This window comes from Rhinoraja longicauda, chromosome 34, assembly GCF_053455715.1.
Source record: "Rhinoraja longicauda isolate Sanriku21f chromosome 34, sRhiLon1.1, whole genome shotgun sequence".
In the NCBI taxonomy this organism is placed as follows: Eukaryota; Metazoa; Chordata; class Chondrichthyes; order Rajiformes; family Arhynchobatidae; genus Rhinoraja; species Rhinoraja longicauda.
Window position 1 is genome coordinate 22,582,586 of NC_135986.1, and position 21,365 is coordinate 22,603,950.

At 53.8% G+C, this 21,365-nt stretch overlaps 2 protein-coding genes across 2 annotated transcripts in view; one reads left to right on the forward strand and one right to left on the reverse strand.

Annotated features, from left to right (window-relative positions):
- LOC144609632 (cystatin-C-like) overlaps positions 1-21,365 on the reverse strand; it is a 369,350-nt gene that overhangs the window by 276,269 nt on the left and 71,716 nt on the right. The gene's annotated exons all lie outside the window — the stretch shown is intronic.
- LOC144609268 (U4/U6.U5 tri-snRNP-associated protein 1-like) lies at positions 475-18,394 on the forward strand. Its single transcript, XM_078427697.1, has 10 exons — positions 475-559; positions 622-749; positions 1,430-1,594; positions 2,491-2,601; positions 5,762-5,849; positions 11,680-11,770; positions 13,406-13,541; positions 15,163-15,252; positions 17,034-17,155; positions 18,258-18,394. The coding sequence occupies exons 1-10, from the start codon at positions 475-477 to the stop codon at positions 18,274-18,276; spliced, it is 1,035 nt and encodes a 344-aa protein (XP_078283823.1). The 3' UTR covers positions 18,277-18,394.

Below are 21,365 nucleotides of genomic sequence, written 5' to 3' on the forward strand. Positions count from 1 at the left end.
TTTCAATGAAACTTCCACTAGCACCAAAGGGACGACGGTGAGTAAGGTGGGCCTAACATTGCCGCGCTATCGTGTACCGTTTTGGCTGTAGTTCAGGAACAAACAAACAAACTAGAGTTTTAGTATATAGATGTTTCTGCAAGTTTCTGCCTGCTAAAATGGCCGCCGTGACGTACTGCGTTTTTTAGGGGCGAGTGGTCTATCTTGCTCCTCTAGTATCTTTGCCGGTGAATCCGCGCTGAGGGACCGCGACCAAAGACACTAGAGGAGCAAGATGGACCACTCTGTTGATATAGCCTATACCATAGATACTAGAGGAGCAAGATGGACCACTCCGTTGAGATAGCCTACACCAAAGACACTATAGGAGCAAGATGGACCACTCCGTTGAGCTGGCCTATACCAAAGATACTAGAGGAGCAAGATGGACCACTCCGTTGAGATAGCCTATACCAAAGATACTAGAGGAGCAAGATGGACCACTCCGTTGAGCTAGCCTATACAAAGATACTAGAGGAGCAAGATGGCCTCCCGTCACTCCTCACGCCAGACGAGGCGGGTACCCCCCCGTGGCCCAGGTCTTGGGGTCTGACTGTCCCCCCCCCTTCGTGTCTCCCCCAGACGAGGCGCGGGCGCCGGACTCGCCAGTGGCGCTGGAGGAAGACGAGGCGGAGCTGGAGCTGCAGAAACAGCTGGAGAAGCAGCGGCGATTCCGGTTCAGACAGCTGCACCGGCAGGCAGCCGACCGGGTGAGGGGGGGGTAACGGGGTGAGGATGGGGGGCAGAGTGAGGGGGGCAGGGTGGGGGGGGGGGAGCGAGGGTCAATAGGGTGAGGATGGGGGCTGAGTGTGGGGGGGCAGGGGTAATGGGGTGAGGATGGGGGGCATGGTTAGGGAGTGGGGAGGGGACGGTGAGGGAGGGGGTGACAGGGAAGAAGGGGGAGGGGTGATGGAGGCAGGGGAGGGGGGAGAGGGAGGGGGGCAGGGTGAGGGGTCGGGGAGGGGAGGGGGACGGTGAGGGAGGGGGTGACGGGGAAAGAGGGGGAGGGGTAATGGAGGGGGGAAGAGGGAGGGGGCAGGGAGAGGGGTGGGAGGGAAGGGGACAGGGTGGGGGGGGTGACGGAGGGAGTGGGAGCAGGGTGAGGGTGGGGGGCAGGGCGATGGGGGGCTGCGGGGAGTGAGGGAGGGGGGTAGGGTATGGGGGGGAGGGGCGATGGGGGGAGTGGGGGGGAGGGAGGCCGACAGGGTCAGTGATGGAGGGGGGGTGATGGGGTGCAGGGATGAGGGGAGAGGGCGGACGACATACCGAGGGGGGGGGGGGGTTGTGAGTAGGGAGGGATGGGGGCTCCAGCTGAGGCGGTTGGGTCGGCGGGCTGCCGACAGGGTGAGGGAGCGTGGACTGACCCTGCCCCCCCCCCCCCCCCCCACAGGCGACGGACGCCCTGAAGAAGCCGGGCGGCGGCCGCGAGGACGAGGACGACCTGGAGAAGAAGGGCGTGATCGTCTTCAACGCCACGTCGGAGTTCTGCCGCACCCTTGGCGAGATCCCCACCTACGGGCTGGCCGGCAACAGGCAGGAGCAGGAGGAGCTGCTGGTGAGACGGGGGGTGGGGGGGCAGGGGCCAGGGGCCGTCTGGGGAGTGTGGGCCCCATCTGCCTGCATCACCCTGTGTGTGTGTGACGGGACGGTGTGGAGGGAGCTTCTGTGTGTGTGTGCGTGCGTGCGTGCATGAAAGGTGTGTGTGTGAAAGGTGTGAAAAACAGGGAAAAGGGAATGGAGATCAAGGAAAAAGTAGAATGGATCATTGTTGGTTGGGAGAAGGTGGCAACAAAGCAAACGTAAAGTATAGTCGGAGACGGTCAGACTGGTGGGAGAACTGGGAAGGGGGAGGGATGGAGAGAGAGAGAGAGGGAAAGTAAGGGCTACTTGAAGTGAGAGAAGTCAATGTTCATACCGCTGGGGTGTAAGCTGCCCGAGCGAAATATGAGGTGCCGTTCCTCCAGTTTGCGCTGGGCCTCACCCTGACAGTTCGGTGTAGTTTATCGTCACGTGTACCGAGGTACAGTGAAAAGCTTTTGCCGCGTGCTAACCAGTCAGCGGAAAGACACCACACGCGATTACGATCGATCCGTTGACGGTGCAGGGAGACGTGAGGAGACAGATACAGAAAGGTCGGTGCGGGAATGGGAAGGGGGATTAAAACGTTTGGTAACCGGGAGATTGGCGTGTGGGGCAAGGCGGACTGAAGCTAAGTGTTCAGCGAAACGATCGCTCGGTCTGTACTCGATCACGAAGGGATACAGGGACGTGGACTGGGGCAAGGGGCAAGGGGGGAGGGAATGCAGGGGTTACTTGAAATAAAAATGGTTCCTACCACTGGGGAATAAGCTGCCCGAGAAAAGTAAAAGGCGCCGTTCCTCCCATCAGCGTGTGGCGGTTCTGTGCCCTGCTGCTGCCACGCTGATGGTATTTGTTGTCGACCCTGGGCAGGACTTTGAGATTGAGAACAAGGAATTGTCGGACGGCGAGATGGAGCTGGACCGTGATGAGACGGTGGGGTGGAGCATGGTGAACCTGGACGAGGAGAAGAAACAGCCAGAGGTACGACCCAGCCCCACTCCCCACCCCCCCGACCCACACCCCCCCCGACCCACACCTTCCACCCCCCTCCCCCGTGGTAAAGAGTTTGTTTGGTTCAGAGATACAGCGTGGAAAAACAGGCCCTTCGACCCACCGAGTCCACGCCGACCAGCGATCGCCCGTTCACGCACTAGATAAGTTTAGAGACACAGCGTGGAAATGAGGCCCTTTGGCCCACCGAGTCCGTACTGATCACCAGCTCACACACTGGTTATGTTTAGAGATACAGCGTGGAAATAGGCCCTCCGGCCCACCGAGTCCGTGCCGACCAGCAATCACCCGTTCACACAATCACCGTTCACACCGCTGGTCGGCGGCACGGTGGCGCAGCGGTAGAGTTGCCGCCTTACAGCGAATGCAGCGCCGGAGACTCGGGTTCGATCCCGACTACGGGCGCCATCTGTACGGAGTTTGTACGTTCTCCCCGTGACCTGCGTGGGTTTTCTCCAAGATCTTCGGTTTCCTCCCACCCTCCAAAGACGTGCAGGTATGTAGGTTAATTGGCTGGGCAAATGTAAAAATTGTCCCTAGTGGGTGTAGGATAGTGTTAGTGTGCGGGGATCGCTGGGCGGCGCGGACCCGGTGGGCCGAAAGGCCTGTTTCTGCGCTTAATTTTAATTAATTTAAAAAAATTAGGTTTAGAGATACAACGTGGAAACAGGCCCTTCGGCCCACCGAGTCCGTACTGACCACCCATTCACACACTAGTTCTACGTTATCCCACTTTCACGTCCACTCCCTACACACCAAGAGTCAAAAGTGTTTTATTGCCGTATGTCCCAACACACAGCAATGAAATTCTTACTTGCAGCAGCACAGCAGAATATGCAAACATAGTTCAAACCATAATCATGCATTTAAAAAGTGCAGTGTGCGCATACACACACACACGTCAACTTATTTATTTATATATTTGTTTTTAATATAGAAATACATTTTTAATTTACATATATGTTCTAAATATATTTAGATATTTACTACAAATATATTTAGATATATATTTTATATATATTTATATATGTATAATTTATATTTACACATGTTTATATATGATTTATATTTACATGTGTTTATAGATAAACATAGCACAAAAAGTAAGGAAATTTGTGTTTGGTAGATTATTTCTTTGTGGTAAGAATGCTTCTTGGCAATAAATCTTATACCGTTGGAAAGCCTGTTTATTTCCCTTTTAAATGGTGCCACATTTGTAAGGAACATGCATTTGTGGGATGAGCAGCAGAGCTGAGTATATGGGTTGCGCCCATGAAAAATTTGCCAAATCTTCTCGGCCAATGCCAAACAGCTTATTCTGTTGTTGCTATTGACTCTTGTTTTGAGCTTCTGGTACCCCCAGGTGCTGACAATCAGGTGCATCTGTGAGCATGGGCCCTGCTACAGTGGTCAGTAGGTGTCTGCTCCAAGAATCGGCATGCCACGTTTGACTGATCTGGATAGGGCACGTGCGATAGGGCAACTTCAAGCTGGTGTTCCGCAAAACCAAGTTGCGGCATTATTTGGAGTGAGCCTTAGTACCATCTCCAAAGCGAAGGCCAAGTTCCATATAACGGGGGGTGTCAGAGACAGGCCGCGAAGTGGGCGTCCCAAGAAGACGACACCCGAAGAAGACCGTTTCCTCACCCTGTCAGCACTTAGGAACCGTAGGCTGTCTTCTACAGATTTGCAGTCAAGGTTTGCAGGACGATATGGCCGACCGCTCTCTGCCCAGACAATTCGGAACAGACTACACGCAGCCGATCTCCAGTCTCATAGGGCTGCCAGGAGGCCTGCCATGACTGCCCTTCACCGTCAGGCCCGTTTGCGCTGGTGTCGGCAACACGTGCACTGGAACCTGAACATGTGGAGGAACGTTATGTTCAGCGATGAGTCCAGATTCTGCCTACGGCAGTTGGATCATAGGGTCAAAGTGTGGAGAAGACGCGGAGAACGCTATGCTGATTGCTGCACCGATAGAGTAACATCTTTTGGTGGAGGCAGTGTGATGGTGTGGGGCGGCATCTCCCTCACTGGAAAAACGAGGCTTGTCATCATTGGAGGCAATCTCAATGCAGAGAGATATTGAGATGAGATTCTACAACCAGTGGCAATCCCATATCTCCACAGTCTGGGACCGAACTCTATCCTCCAAGATGACAATGCTCGCCCCCACAGAGCAGGGTTTCTCAGAGACTACCTCCAGAATTTGGGAGTGGAGAGGATGGAATGGCCTGCCAGCAGTCCTGACCTCAACCCCATTGAACACTTGTGGGATCAGCTTGGGCGTGCTGTTCGTGCCAGAGTGACCAACACAACCACGTTGGCTGACTTGCGACAAATGCTGGTTGAAGAATGGAATGCCATCCCACAACAGTGTGTGACCAGGCTGGTGACCAGCATGAGGAGGAGGTGCCAGGCTGTTGTGGCTGTGTGTGGTTCTTCCACACGCTACTGAGGCTCCTGTTTATTAAATGAATAAATTGTTAAATTGCCAATATGTCTTGTTTCTTCAGACTTCAATCATCCAATCCACCAAACAACACCGAACAAGAGTCAATGGCAGAATAAGCTGTTTGGCATTGGCAGAGAAGATTTGGCAGATTTTTCATGGGCGCAACCCACATACTCAGCTCTGCTGCTCATCCCACAAATGCATGTTCCTTACAAATGTGGCACCATTTAAAAGGGAAATAAACAGGCTTTCCAACGGTATAAGATTTATTGCCAAGAAGCATTGTTACAACAAAGAAATAATCTACCAAACACAAATTTCCTTACTTTTTGTGCTATGTTTATATGATTTATATTTATATGAGTTTATATATATATATATATATATACATTTGTAAGAAAATAACTGCAGATGCTGGAACAAATCTGGACTCCCCCAACATTAGGAACATTTTTCCTGCATCTAGCTTGTCCAGTCCTTTCATAATTTTATATGTTACACTTATTACACGATTATTTATTTTTGTATATTTAAAAAAAATTATATTCCTTCTCTCCCTCTCTGTCTCTCCCCCTTTCTCCCTCACCGTCTCTCTCTCTCTCTCCCCCTTCTCCCTCACCATCTCTTCCCCCCCCCCCCCCCTTCTCCCTCTCCGTCTCTCTCTCTCTCTCGCAGTTCCTGGCCACATCCACCACCATCTTGGACGAAGAGCCCATTGTGAACTCTGGCCTGGCAGCCGCTCTGCATCTGTGCAGGAACAAAGGTGGGTCGGTCAGCTCGCCGTCTCGCTGGGCTGGAGTACGTGGGTGAGGGGGGGGGGGAAGCTTGAAAGGGTTCAGAAAAGATTTACGAGAATGTTGCCAGTGTAGCGACCATAGAGAATGGTCCAGGTCGTCGAACCCTCGGATTGGCCAGCGAGGTCACGTGTGAACGCGACCATGGGGATTGGTCCAGGGAGCGACATCGCTGATTGGCCAGCGTGGTCATGTGCGCTTTTGGCGCCCGAAATGTTCAGTTCGGCGAAGTCTTCGAAGAAGACAGTAAGTTTTTGATGGTTGTCCTGTACCTTGTTGTTTAACTCTGTATTCGAATATTGCGGCTGCAATAAACTTCTTCTACAACCAACAAGTTTTCGGACTCGCCATATTGGTGACCCCGACGTGATCTGGACGATCACCGACTATGCAGGAACATGACGCCTCGTTGTTGATGGCCGCGCCGGGCACACCGGAGTTAAGCGCGGCAAGCGTTCACCTTCCGTTGTTTTGGACGCATGCACCGCAATCTTGGTTTATCCACACCGAAGCTCAATTTCATATAAAGAAGATATCGGACGACTCTACGATGTATTACTACCTCGTCAGCGCTCTATCGTCGGAGACGACCACGCGCGTGATGCGGTTCATCGTTAATCCACCTGCGGAAAGCAAGTACGAGGCCATGAAGAAAGTGTTACTGCGAACCTTCGGGTTTAATAAGCATGATGGTGCTGCAAGACTTCTGCACCTACCGGATCTTGGAGACCGACGGCCTTCCGTTCTCATGTCCGAAATGATGATGCTAGCCGGTGAGCATACGGATTGCCCTATGTTCGAACAGGCATTCCGAGAGAAGCTTCCTGAGGATGTCCGACTGCTGCTCACGGATTGTTCTTTTAAGGACCCCGAAGCATATGCAGCGAAAGCGGACGCGCTCATAGCGGCTAAAAACAAGGCAAGCGGTTCGATCAACAAGGTCTCGACACCAGTGACCACGCCACAGCGACATCAAGATGGCGCCGCGTCTCCCGCCAATTCTCCGAAAGCCCGCCAAAAAGATCCGCACAAGCGCGGCTGGTGCTATTATCACCTACGATGGGGTAGCGAATCCCGCAACTGCCGCTCGCCTTGTACCTTCGCGGGAAATGCCTCGGCCGATCGTACATAGGGGCAGTTACGATTGGCCAGAACCGACGCCTCTACGTCCATGATCGATTCACGGACACAGAATTTTTGGTGGACACGGGAGCCATCGTCAGTATAGTGCCGCCGACCGACCTCGAAACCAGAACGGGTAAGACAGGTCCCACCCTCATCGCGGTTAATGGTAGCCCCATTCGCACTTTCGGTATACGGAAGATGTCCCTTGTGTTAGGCCTCCGCACGTACGAATGGCCATTCATCATAGCCGACGTCAGACAAGCGATCCTGGGCGCAGATTTTCTCTGGGCCTTTTCACTGGTCCCTGATGTCCGCGGTAACGACCTCCGACCCTCCGCCGGAGATGAGCACGTCGCTCCGACAATCGCCTCCCCGCCCAGCCCTACTGTCCAGGCCGTCGTCGCGGCCCCTGACTCGTATGCTGAGATCCTGGCGGAGTTTCCAGAGCTGCTCATTCAACGTTTTGACACGTCTTCGGCCAAGCACAGCGTGGTCCATCACATCCGCACCGAAGGCCCTCCCGTTTTCGCTAGGGCCAGGAGACTACCGTCAGACAAACTGGTGGTGGCACGGGCGGAGTTCAGGAAGATGGAGGAAATGGGAATTGTCCGTCAGTCTGACAGCCCGTGGGCCTCGCCGTTACATATGGTCTCCAAGGCATCTGGGGGGTGGAGACCATGTGGCGATTATCGGTGTCTCAATGCTGTCACCACGGCTGATCGCTACCCCATACCGCACCTACAGGACTTTTCGTCTGGGCTGGAAGGAGCGGTGGTGTTCTCCAAAATCGATTTGGTGCGAGGATACCACCAGATTCCGGTGCGACCGGAGGACATACAGAAAACTGCAACGATTACTCCGTTCGGGTTGTTTGAATGGTTGCGTATGCCTTTCGCATAAAGAACGCGGCACAGGCTTTCCAACGACTGATGGACCGCGTGGGCCGGGGTTTACCCTTTTTGTTTATTTATTTATTTAGACGACATCCTGGTCGCCAGCCCCTCCCTGCTCTTGATTTTCTAGGGCACAGAATTACCCCTGCCGGCGCCTCCCCTTTGCCCGAGAAGGTGGAGGCTATCCGGGCATTTCCCAGGCCCACCACAGTAAAAGGGCTACAGGAATTCGTAGGCATGGTTAATTTCTACCATAGGTTCGTTCCAGCAGCTGCGCGGGTCATGCGCCCACTCTTCCAATGCCTTGCAGGAAAACCGGTAGAGTTGATATGGTCCCTGGCCGCAGAGTCGGCTTTTACAGCAGCTAAGGCAGCCTTGGCAGACGCCACCATGTTGGTCCACCCGAGCCCCTCCGCCCCCACGGCCCTGACGGTTGACGCCTCTGACGTGGCGGTGGGCGGGGTTCTGGAGCAGCAGGTCGGTGGCCGTTGGCAGCCTTTAGCGTTTTTCAGCCGGCAACTAAATTCGGCTGAGCTGAAGTATAGCGCATTTGACCGAGAGCTTCTGGCTCTCTATTTAGCTGTTCGTCATTTCAGGTACTTCCTTGAGGGCCGCCCATTTGTGGCCTTTACGGACCACAAACCATTAACATTTGCTTTTTTTAAATTGTCTGACCCATGGTCGGCCCGCCAGCAGCGGCACCTGACTGCTATCTCCGAATTCACCACCGATGTCCGTCATGTCGCGGGTAAGCTTAATGCCGTTGCTGACGCCCTGTCTGGACCTGCTTTTTCCCCTATTTCGGCGGTGGACTGCGAAGTGGATCCCCAGGAGCTTGCGGAGGCACAGCTTCTAGCGGATACCGCTTCGACATACCAGTCCACCACTTCGGGATTGAAGTTGGCCCAGGTAGCTTGTGGGTCGGAAGGCACAAAAGTCTGGTGCGATGTTTCTCTTCCCCGTCCCAGGCCGGTAGTACCGCCCTCCCTTCAGCGCCGGGTTTTCGATGCCATTCATGGGCTGGCGCACCCGTCCATCCGCTCCACCTCTGCTTTGGTAGCAGCTCGGTTTGTCTGGCATGGCCTACGGAAACAGGTAGCGGGTTGGGCGCGTTCCTGCGTTCCCTGTCAGACCGCTAAAGTCCAGCGCCATGTCCAGCCCCCCGTACAGGATTTCGAGGTCCCAGCAGTTCGTTTTTTCCACATCCACGTGGATTTGGTCGGGCCTTTGCCTTCCTCCCGGGGCTACACCCACCTCCTCACGGTGGTGGATCGGTTCACCCGGTGGCCAGAGACTTTCCCATTGTCTGATATTTCGTCAGCGTCTTGTGCTAGGACTTTGGCCCTTCATTGGGTAGCTTGTTTCGGGGTCCCGGCAGTTATTACCACTGACAGAGGGCCACAGTTCACTTCGTCCCTCTGGGCCGCGCTCGCAGAACTGTACGGTTCCAAGTTACAACCCACAACTGCATATCACCCCCAGGCAAATGGACTCGTAGAAAGGTTCCACCGCCAACTTAAGGCGTCCCTCAGTGCAAGGCTTGAAGGCCCGGACTGGGTAGACCAGCTCCCTTGGGTTCTTTTGGGCATCCGGACTGCTCCTAAGCCAGATCTCGGTGCGTCGTCCGCAGAGCTAGTATATGGCTCGACACTTCGAGTACCCGGAGATCTGTTTCCAGACCCTTCAGCCCTGCTCCCTACAGTCCCATCAGCGTTAGCATCTCTCCGGGAACGGGTGGGCTCCCTGGCTCCAGTTCCGACTTCACGTCATGGGTGTCCCATGGTACATGAACCGCCTTCCCTGAAGGACTGTGAGTTTGTTTTTCTGCGAAAAGATTCCCATCGCGCCCCGTTGCAGAGGGTCTATCAAGGGCCGTTCCGGGTTTTGCGTAAGGGAACGGCTACCTTCACCTTAGACATGTGCGGCAAGAGTGAGCTCGTCTCGGTGTCCCGGCTCAAACCTGCACATTTGGATCCGGATCAACCAGTCCTGGTCGGTCAAACCCCTAGGAGAGGCCGACCTCCGTTAGTTCCGCTCAGTCCAGGACCCCCCGTTCCGACAGTTCCTCCAGGACCCCCCGTTCCGGCAGTTCCTCCAGGACCTCCCGTTCCGGCAGTTCCGCCAAGTCCGGAACCCCCGGCTCCTGTGGTTCAGGCTGTCCCTCTCCGTACTCGTTATGGTCGCGAAATCCGGCTCCCTGCTAGGTTCCGCACCTCGGGTTCTGGGAGGGGTCATGTAGCGACCATAGAGAATGGTCCAGGTCGTCGAACCCTCGGATTGGCCAGCGAGGTCACGTGTGAACGCGACCATGGGGATTGGTCCAGGGAGTGACATCGCTGATTGGCCAGCGTGGTCATGTGCGCTTTTGGCGCCCGAAATGTTCAGTTCGGCGAAGTCTTCGAAGAAGACAGTAAGTTTTTGATGGTTGTCCTGTACCTTGTTGTTTAACTCTGTATTCGAATATTGCGGCTGCAATAAACTTCTTCTACAACCAACAAGTTTTCGGACTCGCCATACCAGGACTAGAGGGTGTGAGCTACAGGGAGAGGTTGAGCGGGCTGGGTCTCTATTCCATAGAGCACAGGAGGATATGGGGAGATCTTATAGATATATACAAAATCGGGAGAGGAATAGATCGGGTAGACGCACAGAGTCTCTTACCCAGAGTAGGGAAATCGAGGACCAGAGGACACAGGTTCAAGGTGAAGGGGAACCTGTGAAGGGGAAGGAATCCGAGGGGTAATTTTTTCCACACAGAGGGTGGCGGGTGTGTGGAACGAGCTGCCAGAGGAGGTAGTTGAGGCCGGGACTATCCCATCGTTTAAGAAACAGTTGGACAGGTACATGGATAGGACGGGTTTGGAGGAATATGGACCAAGCGCAGGCAGGTGGGACTAGGGTAGCTGGTGTGGGCGAGTTGGGCCCAAGGGCCTGCTTCCACACTGTATCACTATTCTACGACTCTAACGAAAAGGCCTGGATAGAGTGGATGTGGAGAGGATGTTTCCACTAGTGGGAGAGTCTAGGACCAGAGGGCACAGCCTCAGAGTAAAAGGACGTTCCTTTAAAAAGGAGATGAGGAGGAATTTCTTTTGTCAGAGGGTGGTGAGTCTGGGGATTTTTAAAGTGCAGATTGAGAGGTTCTTGATTAGTGTCAGTGTGTCCGAAATGTTGCAAATTATAAGGTACTAGACCAAGTGGACCCGTTGGGCCTAAACCTCTCCTGCATTGGTGCAGCATCCTCTCCTCCACCCCCCCTCCCCTCTCTCCTCAACCCCCCCCCCCTCCCTTCTCCCCCTTCACCCCTCCCTCCCTCCTCCCCTCCCCCTCCCCTCTCTCCTCAACCCCCCCTACCCCCTTCTCCCCCACTCCCCCTTCACCCCTCCCTCCCTCCTCCCCTCCCCCTCCCCTCCTTTTAAACTTTAAAAAGTGAATAACTTAAAAAATATAACACCGATTTCAATGAAACTACTTGCATTATGACTAAAGTGACGATGGTGAGTAAGGCGGGCCTAAAATTGTCGCGCTATCTTGCACCGTTTTGGCTGAAGTTCAGTCACAAACAAGATAGCAAACGAGAGTTTTAGTATATAGATTTCTGAGGCAAAGAGTGATAGATTTTCGATTAGCGCGGGTGTCGGGGGGGGGGGGGGGTTATGGGAGGAATGTTGGGGTCGAGAAGGAGAGATAGATCAGCCACGATTGAACGGCAGAGTAGACTCGATGGGCCGAATGGCCTAATTGTGCTCCTATCACTCCTCAACATGTCTTCCCTCCTCAGGGCTGCTGGACACTACGATGCAGAAAGTGGCTCGAATCCGGTCATCCGCCAAGACTCTGCCGTCCACCGTCTACGCCATCGAGGATAAAATGTAGGTGCCCGGGTTTGGTTTGGAGATTAGCAGTCGCGGTGGCGCAGCGGTAGAGTTGCCGCCTTACAGCGAATGCAGCGCCGGAGACCCCGGTTCCATCCCGACCGCAGGGGCTGTCTCTACGGAGTTATAGACAATAGGTGCAGGAGGAGGCAATTCGGCCCTTCGAGCCTGTACGCACCGCCATTCAATGTGATCATGGCTGATCATTCTCAATCAGTACCCCGTTCCTGCCCTCTCCCCATACCCCCTGACTCCGCTATCCTTAAGAGCTCTATCTAACTCTCTCTTGAATGCATTCAGAGAATTGGCCTCCACTGCCTTCTGAGGCAGAGAATTCCACAGATTCACAACTCTCTGGGTGAAAAAGATTTTCCTCATCTCCGTTCTAAATGGCCTACCCCTTATTCTTAAACTGTGTGTGGCCCCTGGTTCTGGACTCCCCCAACATTGGGAACATGTTTCCTGCCTCTAACTTGTCCAATCCCTTAATAATCCTATATGTTTCAATAAGATCCCCTCTCATCCTTCTAAATTCTGGTGTATGCAAGCCTAGTCGCTCCAGTCTTGTCCGTTCTCCCCGTGACCTGCGTGGGTTTTCTCCGAGATCTCCGGTTTCCTCCCACACTCCAAAGACGTGCAGGTTTGTAGGTTAATTGGCTTGGTAAATGTAATTTTTTTCGTGTGTGTGTATGATGTCGTTAGTGTGCGGGGATCGCTGGGCGGCGCGGACCCGGTGGGCCGAAGGGCCTGTTTGCGCGCTGTATCTCTAAACTAAACTAATGCAGCGCGGAAACAGGCCCTTTGGCCCACCGGGTCCACGCCGACCAGCGATCCCCGCACACTAACACCATCCTACACCCACTCGCAAGGGACAATTTTGTACAAGTACCAAGCCAATTAACCTACAAACCTGCACGTCTGTGGAGTGTGGGAGGAAACCCGAAGATCTCGGAGAAAATGCGCGGGGGCGGGGGGAAGATACAAACTCTGTACAGACAGCACCCGTAGTCGGGAAGGTTAAGATAAGAATTTCTTTATCCAGCAGGTGGTGAACCTGTGGAATTCTTTGCCGCAGAAGGCTGTCAATGAATATGAGAAAATAACTGCAGATGCTGGTACAAATTGAAGGTATTTATTCACAAAATGCTGGAGTAACTCAGCAGGTCAGGCAGCATCTCGGGAGAGAAGGAATGGGCGATGTTTCGGGTCGAGACCCTTCTTCAGACTGATGTCAGGGGGCGGGACAAAGGAAGGATATAGGTGGAGACGGGAAGATAGAGGGAGATCTGGGAAAGAGGAGGGGAAGAGAGGGACAGAGGAACTATCTAAAGTTGGAGAAGTCGATGTTCCCTGACCTGCTGAGTTACTCCAGCATTTTGTGAATAAATGCTGTCAATGAATATATTTTTAAAGCAGAGATAGATTCTTGATTAGTACGTGCAGGTTTCTAGGTTAATTGGCTTGGTAAATGTAAAAGATTGTCCCGTGTGTGTGTGTGTGGGTGTGTGTGGGATAGTGTTAATGTGTGGGGATCGCTGGTGGGCGCGGACTGGTTTTGGGGTGAAGGCGGGGGAATGGAAAGCTGGATGAGTTGCGTTAAGGCGGGCTGTAACGGGCTCTGTGCGGTTGCAGGCTGATCGACGACAAGTACAGCCGGAGGGAGGAGTACCGCGGCTTCACCCAGGAGTTCAAGGAGAAGGAGGGCTATCGTCCCGACGTGAAGATCGATTACGTCGACGAGTCGGGCAGGAGGCTGACGCCCAAGGAGGTGAGAAGGACCCCGGGCGCCAATCTGTGCACGGACAGTCCGAGAGTGATGCAGGCCCTTCACGCCAACCTGCCCCCGTCCACACCGTTCCCACCCGCCTGCGTTTGGCCCATATCCCTCCAAACCCGTCCCGTCCACGTTCCTGTCCCGTAAATGTCGTTTACAGTCCCTCCCTCGACAACCTCCTCTGGCCTTAAAAATGCTGGAGTAACTCAGTGGGACCGGCAGCATCTCTGGAGAGAAGAAACCGGTGATGTTTCGGACCCATCCTTGGGGTGAGATTTTTAGATTTAGAGATACAGCGCAGAAGCAGGCCCACCGGGTCCGCTCCGCCCAGCGATCCCCGCACATTAACACTATCCTACACACACTAGGGACAATTTTTACATTTGCCCAGCCAATTAACCTACAAACCTGCACGTCTTTGGAGTGCGGGAGGAAACCGAATATCTCGGAGAAAACCCACGCAGGTCACGGGGAGAACGTACAAACTCCGCACAGACGGCGCCCGTAGTCAGGATCGAACCTGAGTCTCTGGCGCTGCTTTCGCTGTAAGGCGGCAACTCTACCGCTGCGCCACCGTGCCGCCGTGAGGAGGGAAAGATTTAAGAGGAAGCCGAGGGGTGACTTTTTTTGCACATCGGGTGTATGGAACGAACTGCCGGAGGAGTCAGTTGGCCCAGTCCGAAGAAGGGTCTCGGCCCGAAACGTCACCCATTCCTTCTCTCCTGAGACTGCTGCCTGTCCAGCTTCTTGCGTCCATCTTCAGTTACAACCAGCAGCTGCAGTTCCTTCGTACGCAAGGATACAGAGGAGATTTACGAGGATGTTGCCAGGCCCCATCGAGTCTATACTCCGCCAATGAATCATGGCTGATCTATCTCTCCCTCCCAAATCCCATTCTCCTGCCTTCTCCCAGTAACCCCTCTCCCGAGATGCTGCCAGACCCGCTGAGTTACTCCGCCATTTTGTGTCTACCTTCGAGCCTCCATGCTGATCTATCTCTCCCTCCCAAATCCCATTCTCCCGCCTTCTCCCAGTAACCCCTCTCCCGAGATGCTGCCCGAGTTACTCCGCCATTTTGTGTCTACCTTCGAGCCTCCATGCTGACCCGAGCGGAACACGAGGTGCTGCAGGCCGGAACTTAGACAATAGACAAGAGACAATAGGTGCAGGAGGAGGCCATTCGGCCCTTTGAGCCAGTACCGCCATTCAATGTGATCACGGCTGATCATTCTCAATCAGTACCCCGTTCCTGCCTTCTCCCCATACCCCCTGACTCTACTATCCTTAAGAGCTCTATCCAGCTCTCTCTTGAATGCATTCAGAGAATTGGCCTCCACTGCCTTCTGAGGCAGAGAATTCCACAGATTCACAACTCTCTGACTGAAAAAGTTTTTCCTCATCTCCATTCTAAATGGCCGACCCCTTATTCTTAAACTGTGTGGCCCCTGGTTCTGGACTCCCCCAACATTGGGAACATATTTCCTACCTCTAACGTGTCCAACCCCTTAATAATCTTATACGTTTCGATAAGATCTCCTCTCATCCTTCTGAATGCTTGCACAGTTTGTTTTCCTGCCTCAACTAACCCCCCCCCACCCACCTCTCTGTCACACAGGCTTTCCGACAACTGTCCCACCGATTCCACGGGAAAGGTTCCGGGAAGATGAAGACGGAGAAGCGGATGAAGAAACTGGAGGAGGAGCACGTGAGTATCTATCCGTGCGGGGGGGGGGGGGGGCAGGTGCGGGAACCAGGCCCGTTCGGCCCTTCGAGCCTGGAGGCCCGTTACCGGGGAAACTGTCCCCGGTAACCCCCCCTCCCCCGCCCCCGCCGTCAAACTTCACCACTTCACAAACCAAACGTACAAAATCGGTGCAGGAGGAGGCCGTTCGGCCCTTCGAGCCACCGCCGCCATTCAACATGATCACGGCTGATCGTCCACAAACAGTGCCCCGTTCCTGCCCTCTTCCCCACACCCCTTGATTCCGTCACCACCCAAGAGCCGCATCCAAACCTCTCTTGGAAACATCCAGTGAAACGGCCTCCGCTGCCTTCCGAGGCAGAGACTTCCACAGATTCACAACTCTCTGGGTGAAAAGGTTTTTCCTTATTTTTAAACGGTGACCCCTGGCTCTGCTTTTTTCCTGTCCAATCCCTCAAGAATTTGATAAGATCCCCTCTCGTCCTTCTAAATTCCAGTGAACACAAGCCCAGTCGACCCGTTCTTGCATCGTGTGTCAGTCCTGCCATCCCGGGAATTAACCTGGTGAACCTACGCTGCACTCCCTCAAAATAGCAAGGATGGAAGCACAATTAGGCCATTCGGCCCATCGTGTCAGCTCCACCATTCGATCTATCTCTCCCTCCCAACCCCATTCTCCTGCCTTCTCCCCATAACCCCTGACACCCGCACTGATCAACAATCTGTCTATCCCTGTTTTTAAAATATCCACTGACTTGTGGCCTCCACAGCCGTCTGTGGCAACGAATTCCACAGATTCACCGCCCTCTGACTAAAAGAAATTCCTCCTCATCTCCATCCTAAAGGAACGTCCTTTAATTCTGAAGCTGTGCCCTCTGGTCCTAGACTCTCCCACTAGTGGAAACATCCTCTCCGCATCCACTCTATCCAGGCCTTTCACTAGTCGGCAAGTTTCAATGAGGTCCCCACCTCATCCTTCTAAACTCCAGCACGGAAAGGGACATCATCTGGATAGAGTGGATGTGGAGAGGATGTTTCCACAAGTGGGAGAGTCTAGGACCAGAGGGGCACAGCTTCAGAATGAAAGGACGTTTCTTTAGGAAGGAGATGAGAGGGGTGATTTCTTTTAGTCAGAGGGCGGTGAATCTGTGGGATTCGTTGCCACAGACGGCTGTGGAGGCCAAGCCAGTGGATATGTTTAAAGCCGAGACAGATAGATGAGCAGGAACTATTTGCCAATGGGGCCAAGTGTCTCCAGCTTGGATTCACTGCCTCTCCCCCTCATCAGAGCCTTGAGAGGACTGATGGGTGCCCTTCGTGAGGGATGGAAAGGGGGGGGGAGAGGAAGAGGAAGGGAGGAGGGTATTGGATCGAGCTCCAGGGAACTGCCCCCCCCCCCCTCTAACCAACTCATCTGCTCTCCCCCTCCTCTCTCTCTCCCCCTCCTCTCTCTCTCCCCCTCCTCTCTCCCCCCCCCCTCCTCTCTCTCTCCCCCCTCTCTCTCTCTCCCCCCTCTCTCTCTCTTCCCCCTCTCTCTCTCTCCCCCCGCTCTCTCTCTCTCTCTCTCTCTCTCTCTCTCTCTCTCTCTCTCTCTCTCTCTCTCTCTCTCTCTCTCTCTCTCTCTCTCTCTCTCTCTCTCTCCATTCCTTCCTCCATTCCTTCCCTCTCTCTCCCCCTCTTCCCTCTCTCTCCCCCCTTTCCTCTCTCCCTTCCCTCTCCCCTCTGCCTCTCTCTCTCTCCCTTCCCTCTCCCTCTCTCTCTCCCCCACTGCGGTCATTGTGCAGCTGCTGAGGAAGATGAGTTCCAGCGATACTCCGCTGGGCACGGTGGCGCTCCTGCAGGAGAAGCAGAAGGCCCAGAAAACGCCGTACATCGTGCTGAGCGGAAGCGGCAAGAGCATGAACGTGTACGTGAGACCTGGGGGGCTGGGAGGAACCGGAGACAGGGGGCTGGGAGGACCAGAGGGGGGCTGGGAGGACTAGAGGGGACTGGGAGGACTGGAGGGGGGTTGGGAGGACCGGAGGGGGGCTGGGAGGACCGGAGGGGGGCTGGGAGGACCGGAGGGGGGCTGGGAGGACCGGAGGAGGCTGGGAAGACCGGAGGGGGGTTGGGAGGACTGGAAGAGTTGGGAGGACTGGAGGGGGTTGGGAGGACCGGAGGGGGGTTGGGAGGACCGGAGGGGGGTTGGGAGGACCGGAGGGGGGTTGGGAGGACCGGAGGGGGGTTGGGAGGACCGGAGGGGGCTGAAAGGACCGGAGGGAGACTGGAGGACCGGAGGGTGCTTGGGAGGACCGGAGGGGGGGGTTGGGAGGACTAGAGGGGGGTTGGGAGGACTAGAACGGGCTGGGAGACTAGGAGGGGTTGGGAAGACTCCCGCCCCCCTCCCCTGACATCAGTCTGAAGAAGGGTCTCAACCCGAGATGTCACCCATTCCTTCTCTCCCGAGATGCTGCCTGACCCACTGCATTACTCCAGTATTTTGTGTCCACCTTCGATTTAAACCACCTTCGATTTAAACATGTTCCCAATGTTGGGGGAGTCCAGAACAAGGGGCCACAGTTTAAGAATAAGGGGTCGGCCATTTAGGACTGAGATGAGGAAAAACTTTTTCAGTCAGAGAGTTGTGAATCTGTGGAATTCTCTGCCTCAGAGGGCACTGGAGGCCAATTCTCTGAATGCATTCAAGAGAGAGCTAGATAGAGCTCTTAAGGATAGTAGAGTCAGGGGGTATGGGGAGAAGGCAGGAACGGGGTACTGACTGAGAATGATCAGCCATGATCACATTGAATGGCGGTGCTGGCTCGAAGGGCTGAATGGCCTCCTCCTGCACCTGTTGTCTATGGTCCTCCGTCCGGCACCTCGTTCCAGGCAGGTTTGGGGGTGCCATCTTGCCCGGTGTTTGTGTGTTGGGCTCGTCTGCTCTGTGTGTTGGGCCCTTTGTTCAGGGGCTGTGGGGAGTTTGGGGTATCTTATTCCATGTTTTATTTTAATTTTTTTCCCTTTTACAGAAACACGATCACCAAGTGAATCTCGACCAAACGATGAGCTGGAGCGGACGAGAGGGCGTAACGAGCTGTGGGGTGGAGGGGGGACGGATTGTGTGTGTTTGTGTGTGTGTTATTACCCAGTTCTTTGCCTCTGTCTTTACTGTGTACATTTAATAAAAGTTCCTTTTTTCCTAAAGGGCCTTGCGCCTGACCTTGCGCGTCTGTGTAATTTCATAACTCGTAGGGCCAGAATTAGGCTGTTGGGCCCATCGAGTCTACTTCGCCATTCAATCATGGCTGACCCATCACATTCCTGACACACTTGGGGCAGGAAACATGTTCCCGATGTTGGGGGAGTCCAGAACCAGGGGCCACAACACAGTTTAAGAATAAGGGGTCGGCCATTTAGAACGGAGATGAGAAAAAACTTTTTCAGTCAGAGAGTTGTGAATCTGTGGAATTCTCTGCCTCAGAAGCAGTGGAGGCCAATTCTCTGAATGCATTCAAGAGAGAGCTGGATAGAGCTCTTAAGGATAACGGAGTCAGGGGGTATGGGGAGAAGGCAGGAACGTGGTACTGATTGTGGATGGATCAGCCATGATCACAGTGAATGGCGGTGCTGGCTATTGTCTATTTCTCCCCATACCCCCTGACTCCGCTATCCTTAAGAGCTCTATCTAACTCTCTCTTGAAAGCATCCAGAGAATTGGCCTCCACTGCCTTCTGAGGCAGAAAATTCCACATATTCACAACTCTTTTGAGTGAAAACATTTTTTCTCATCTCCGTTGTAAATGGCCTGGCCCTTATTCTTAAACTGTGTGGCCCCTGGTTGATTGAATGAATGAACGGGGTACTGTTTGAGAATGATCAGCCATGATCACATTGAATGGCAGTGCTGGCTCGAAGGGCCGAATGCCCTCCTCCTGCACCTGTTGTCTATTGTCTAATGACACCTTATTGTAACATGTGACAAATTGTCGTGAGATTCTTTGGGTATGCAAAGAGTGGCCACGTAAAGGGCGCCGCCAAAGTATTCCATCGTAACGCAAAGTATTCCATCGTAACGCAAAGTATTCCACGTGGTTCTCCTATCGGCACCTCCTAGTTTACACACACAACGCGGAAACGGGCCATTCGGCCCACCGAGCCCGTGCCGACCAGCGATCGATTGCCTGTTCACGCACACTAGTTATACTTCCCCATCCAACATGCCTGGGGCAATTTGCAGAGGGACAATTAACCGACAAACCTGCACGTCTTTGGGATGTGGGAGGAAACCGGAGCAATACAATACAATACAATATATCTTTATTGTCATTGTACAGGGGTACAACGAGATTGGGAATGCGCCTCCCATACGATGCAATAAATGAATTAGTTAGTCAGTATTCATTTAGACAACCAATGAAACAAATTGGAACAGTTTTAAAACAGAATAAAGTGCAAGTAAAGATTTACAATCTTTACTGAAGCCAATTAACCTACAAACCCGTGCGTCTCTGTGGAGTGTGGGAGGAAGCCGGAGCACCTGGAGAAAACCCACGAGGGGAACGTACAGACAAGCACCCCCGTGGTCGGGATCCAACCGGGGTCTCTGGCGCCGTGAGGCGGCAACTCTACTGCTGCGTCTACCTGTCACAGGTGAGTTCACTGTGCGATGTGACCATCCGACTCAGCAGGACCGGTTCATAGCAGCTATGGCCCCTGGGGATGAAGCTGTTCCTGAGTCTGGAGGTGCGGGCGTAGAAGGCCTTGTATCGTCTGCCCGATGGAAGGAGTTCGAACAGACTGTCGCAGGGGTGTGAGTCTTTGTGGATGCTGGTGGCTTTTCTGAGGCATCGTGTGTTGAAGATGACCTCCAAGGCTGGTAGCTGTGTTCCGATGGTCCTCTGAGCTCTATGGACTACCCGCTGAAGAGCTCTCCTCTCTGCCTCCGTGCAGCTGAGGTACCACACAGGATGCCATGTGTTAGGATGCTCTCTATGGTGCAGCGGTAGAAGGTCGTCAGCAGCTGTTGGGGTAGACCAGACTTCTTCAGTGTTCTCGGGTAGAACAGTCGTTGCTGTGCCTTCTTGACCAGTGCAGCAGTGTTAGTGGACCATGTTAGGTCCTCCGAAATGTGAGTGCCCAGAAACTTGAAGCTGGACACTCTCTCCACACTGTCCCCGTTGATAAAGATCGGGGCGTATTCCCGTTGTGTGGCCTACGGAAGTTGATGATCAGCTCCTTGGTCTTGGTGGTATTTAGGGACAGGTTGTTATCAGAGCACCAGTCCGCCAGGTTCTGCACCTCCGCTCTGTAATTTGTTTCATCACCGTTGGTGATCAGCCCGGAGATAGCCCAGTCACGGGGAGAACGTACAAACCACGCACGCACGCAAACACACACACACAGATGGCCAGTGTCTTTTTTTGCCTAAACTCTCATCTGCAGTTTAGTTTAGAGATACAGCCCCTTCGGCCGACTGAGTCCAGCGATCCTGCACATTTAACACCATCCCACACACACACACCCACTAGGGACGATTTACAATCTTTACCGAAGCCAATTAACCTACAAACCCGTGCGTCTCTGTGGAGTGTGGGAGGAAGCCGGAGCACCTGGAGAAAACCCACGAGGGGAACGTACAGACAAGCACCCCGTGGTCGGGATCGAACCCGGGTCTCTGGCGCCGTGAGGCGGCAACTCTACCGCTGCGTCTACCTGTCGCAGGTGAGTTCTGCTGCAGTTGTACAGGGCATTGGTGAGACCACACCTGGAGTATTGCGTACAGTTTTGGTCTCCTAATCTGAGGAAAGACATTCTTGCCATAGAGGAGTACAGAGAAGGTTCACCAGATTGATTCCTGGGATGGCAGGACTTTCATGTGAAGAAAGACTGGATAGACTCGGCTTGTACTCGCTGGAATTTAGAAGACTGAGGGGGGATCTTATAGAAACGTACAAAATTCTTAAGGGGTTGGACAGGCTAGATGCGGAAGATTGTTCCCGATGTTGGGGAAGTCCAGAACAAGGGGTCACAGCTTAAGGATAAGGGGAAGTCTTTTAGGACCGAGATGAGAACTTTTTTTTCACACAGAGAGTGGTGAATCTGTGGAATTCTCTGCCACAGAAGGTAGTTGAGGCCAG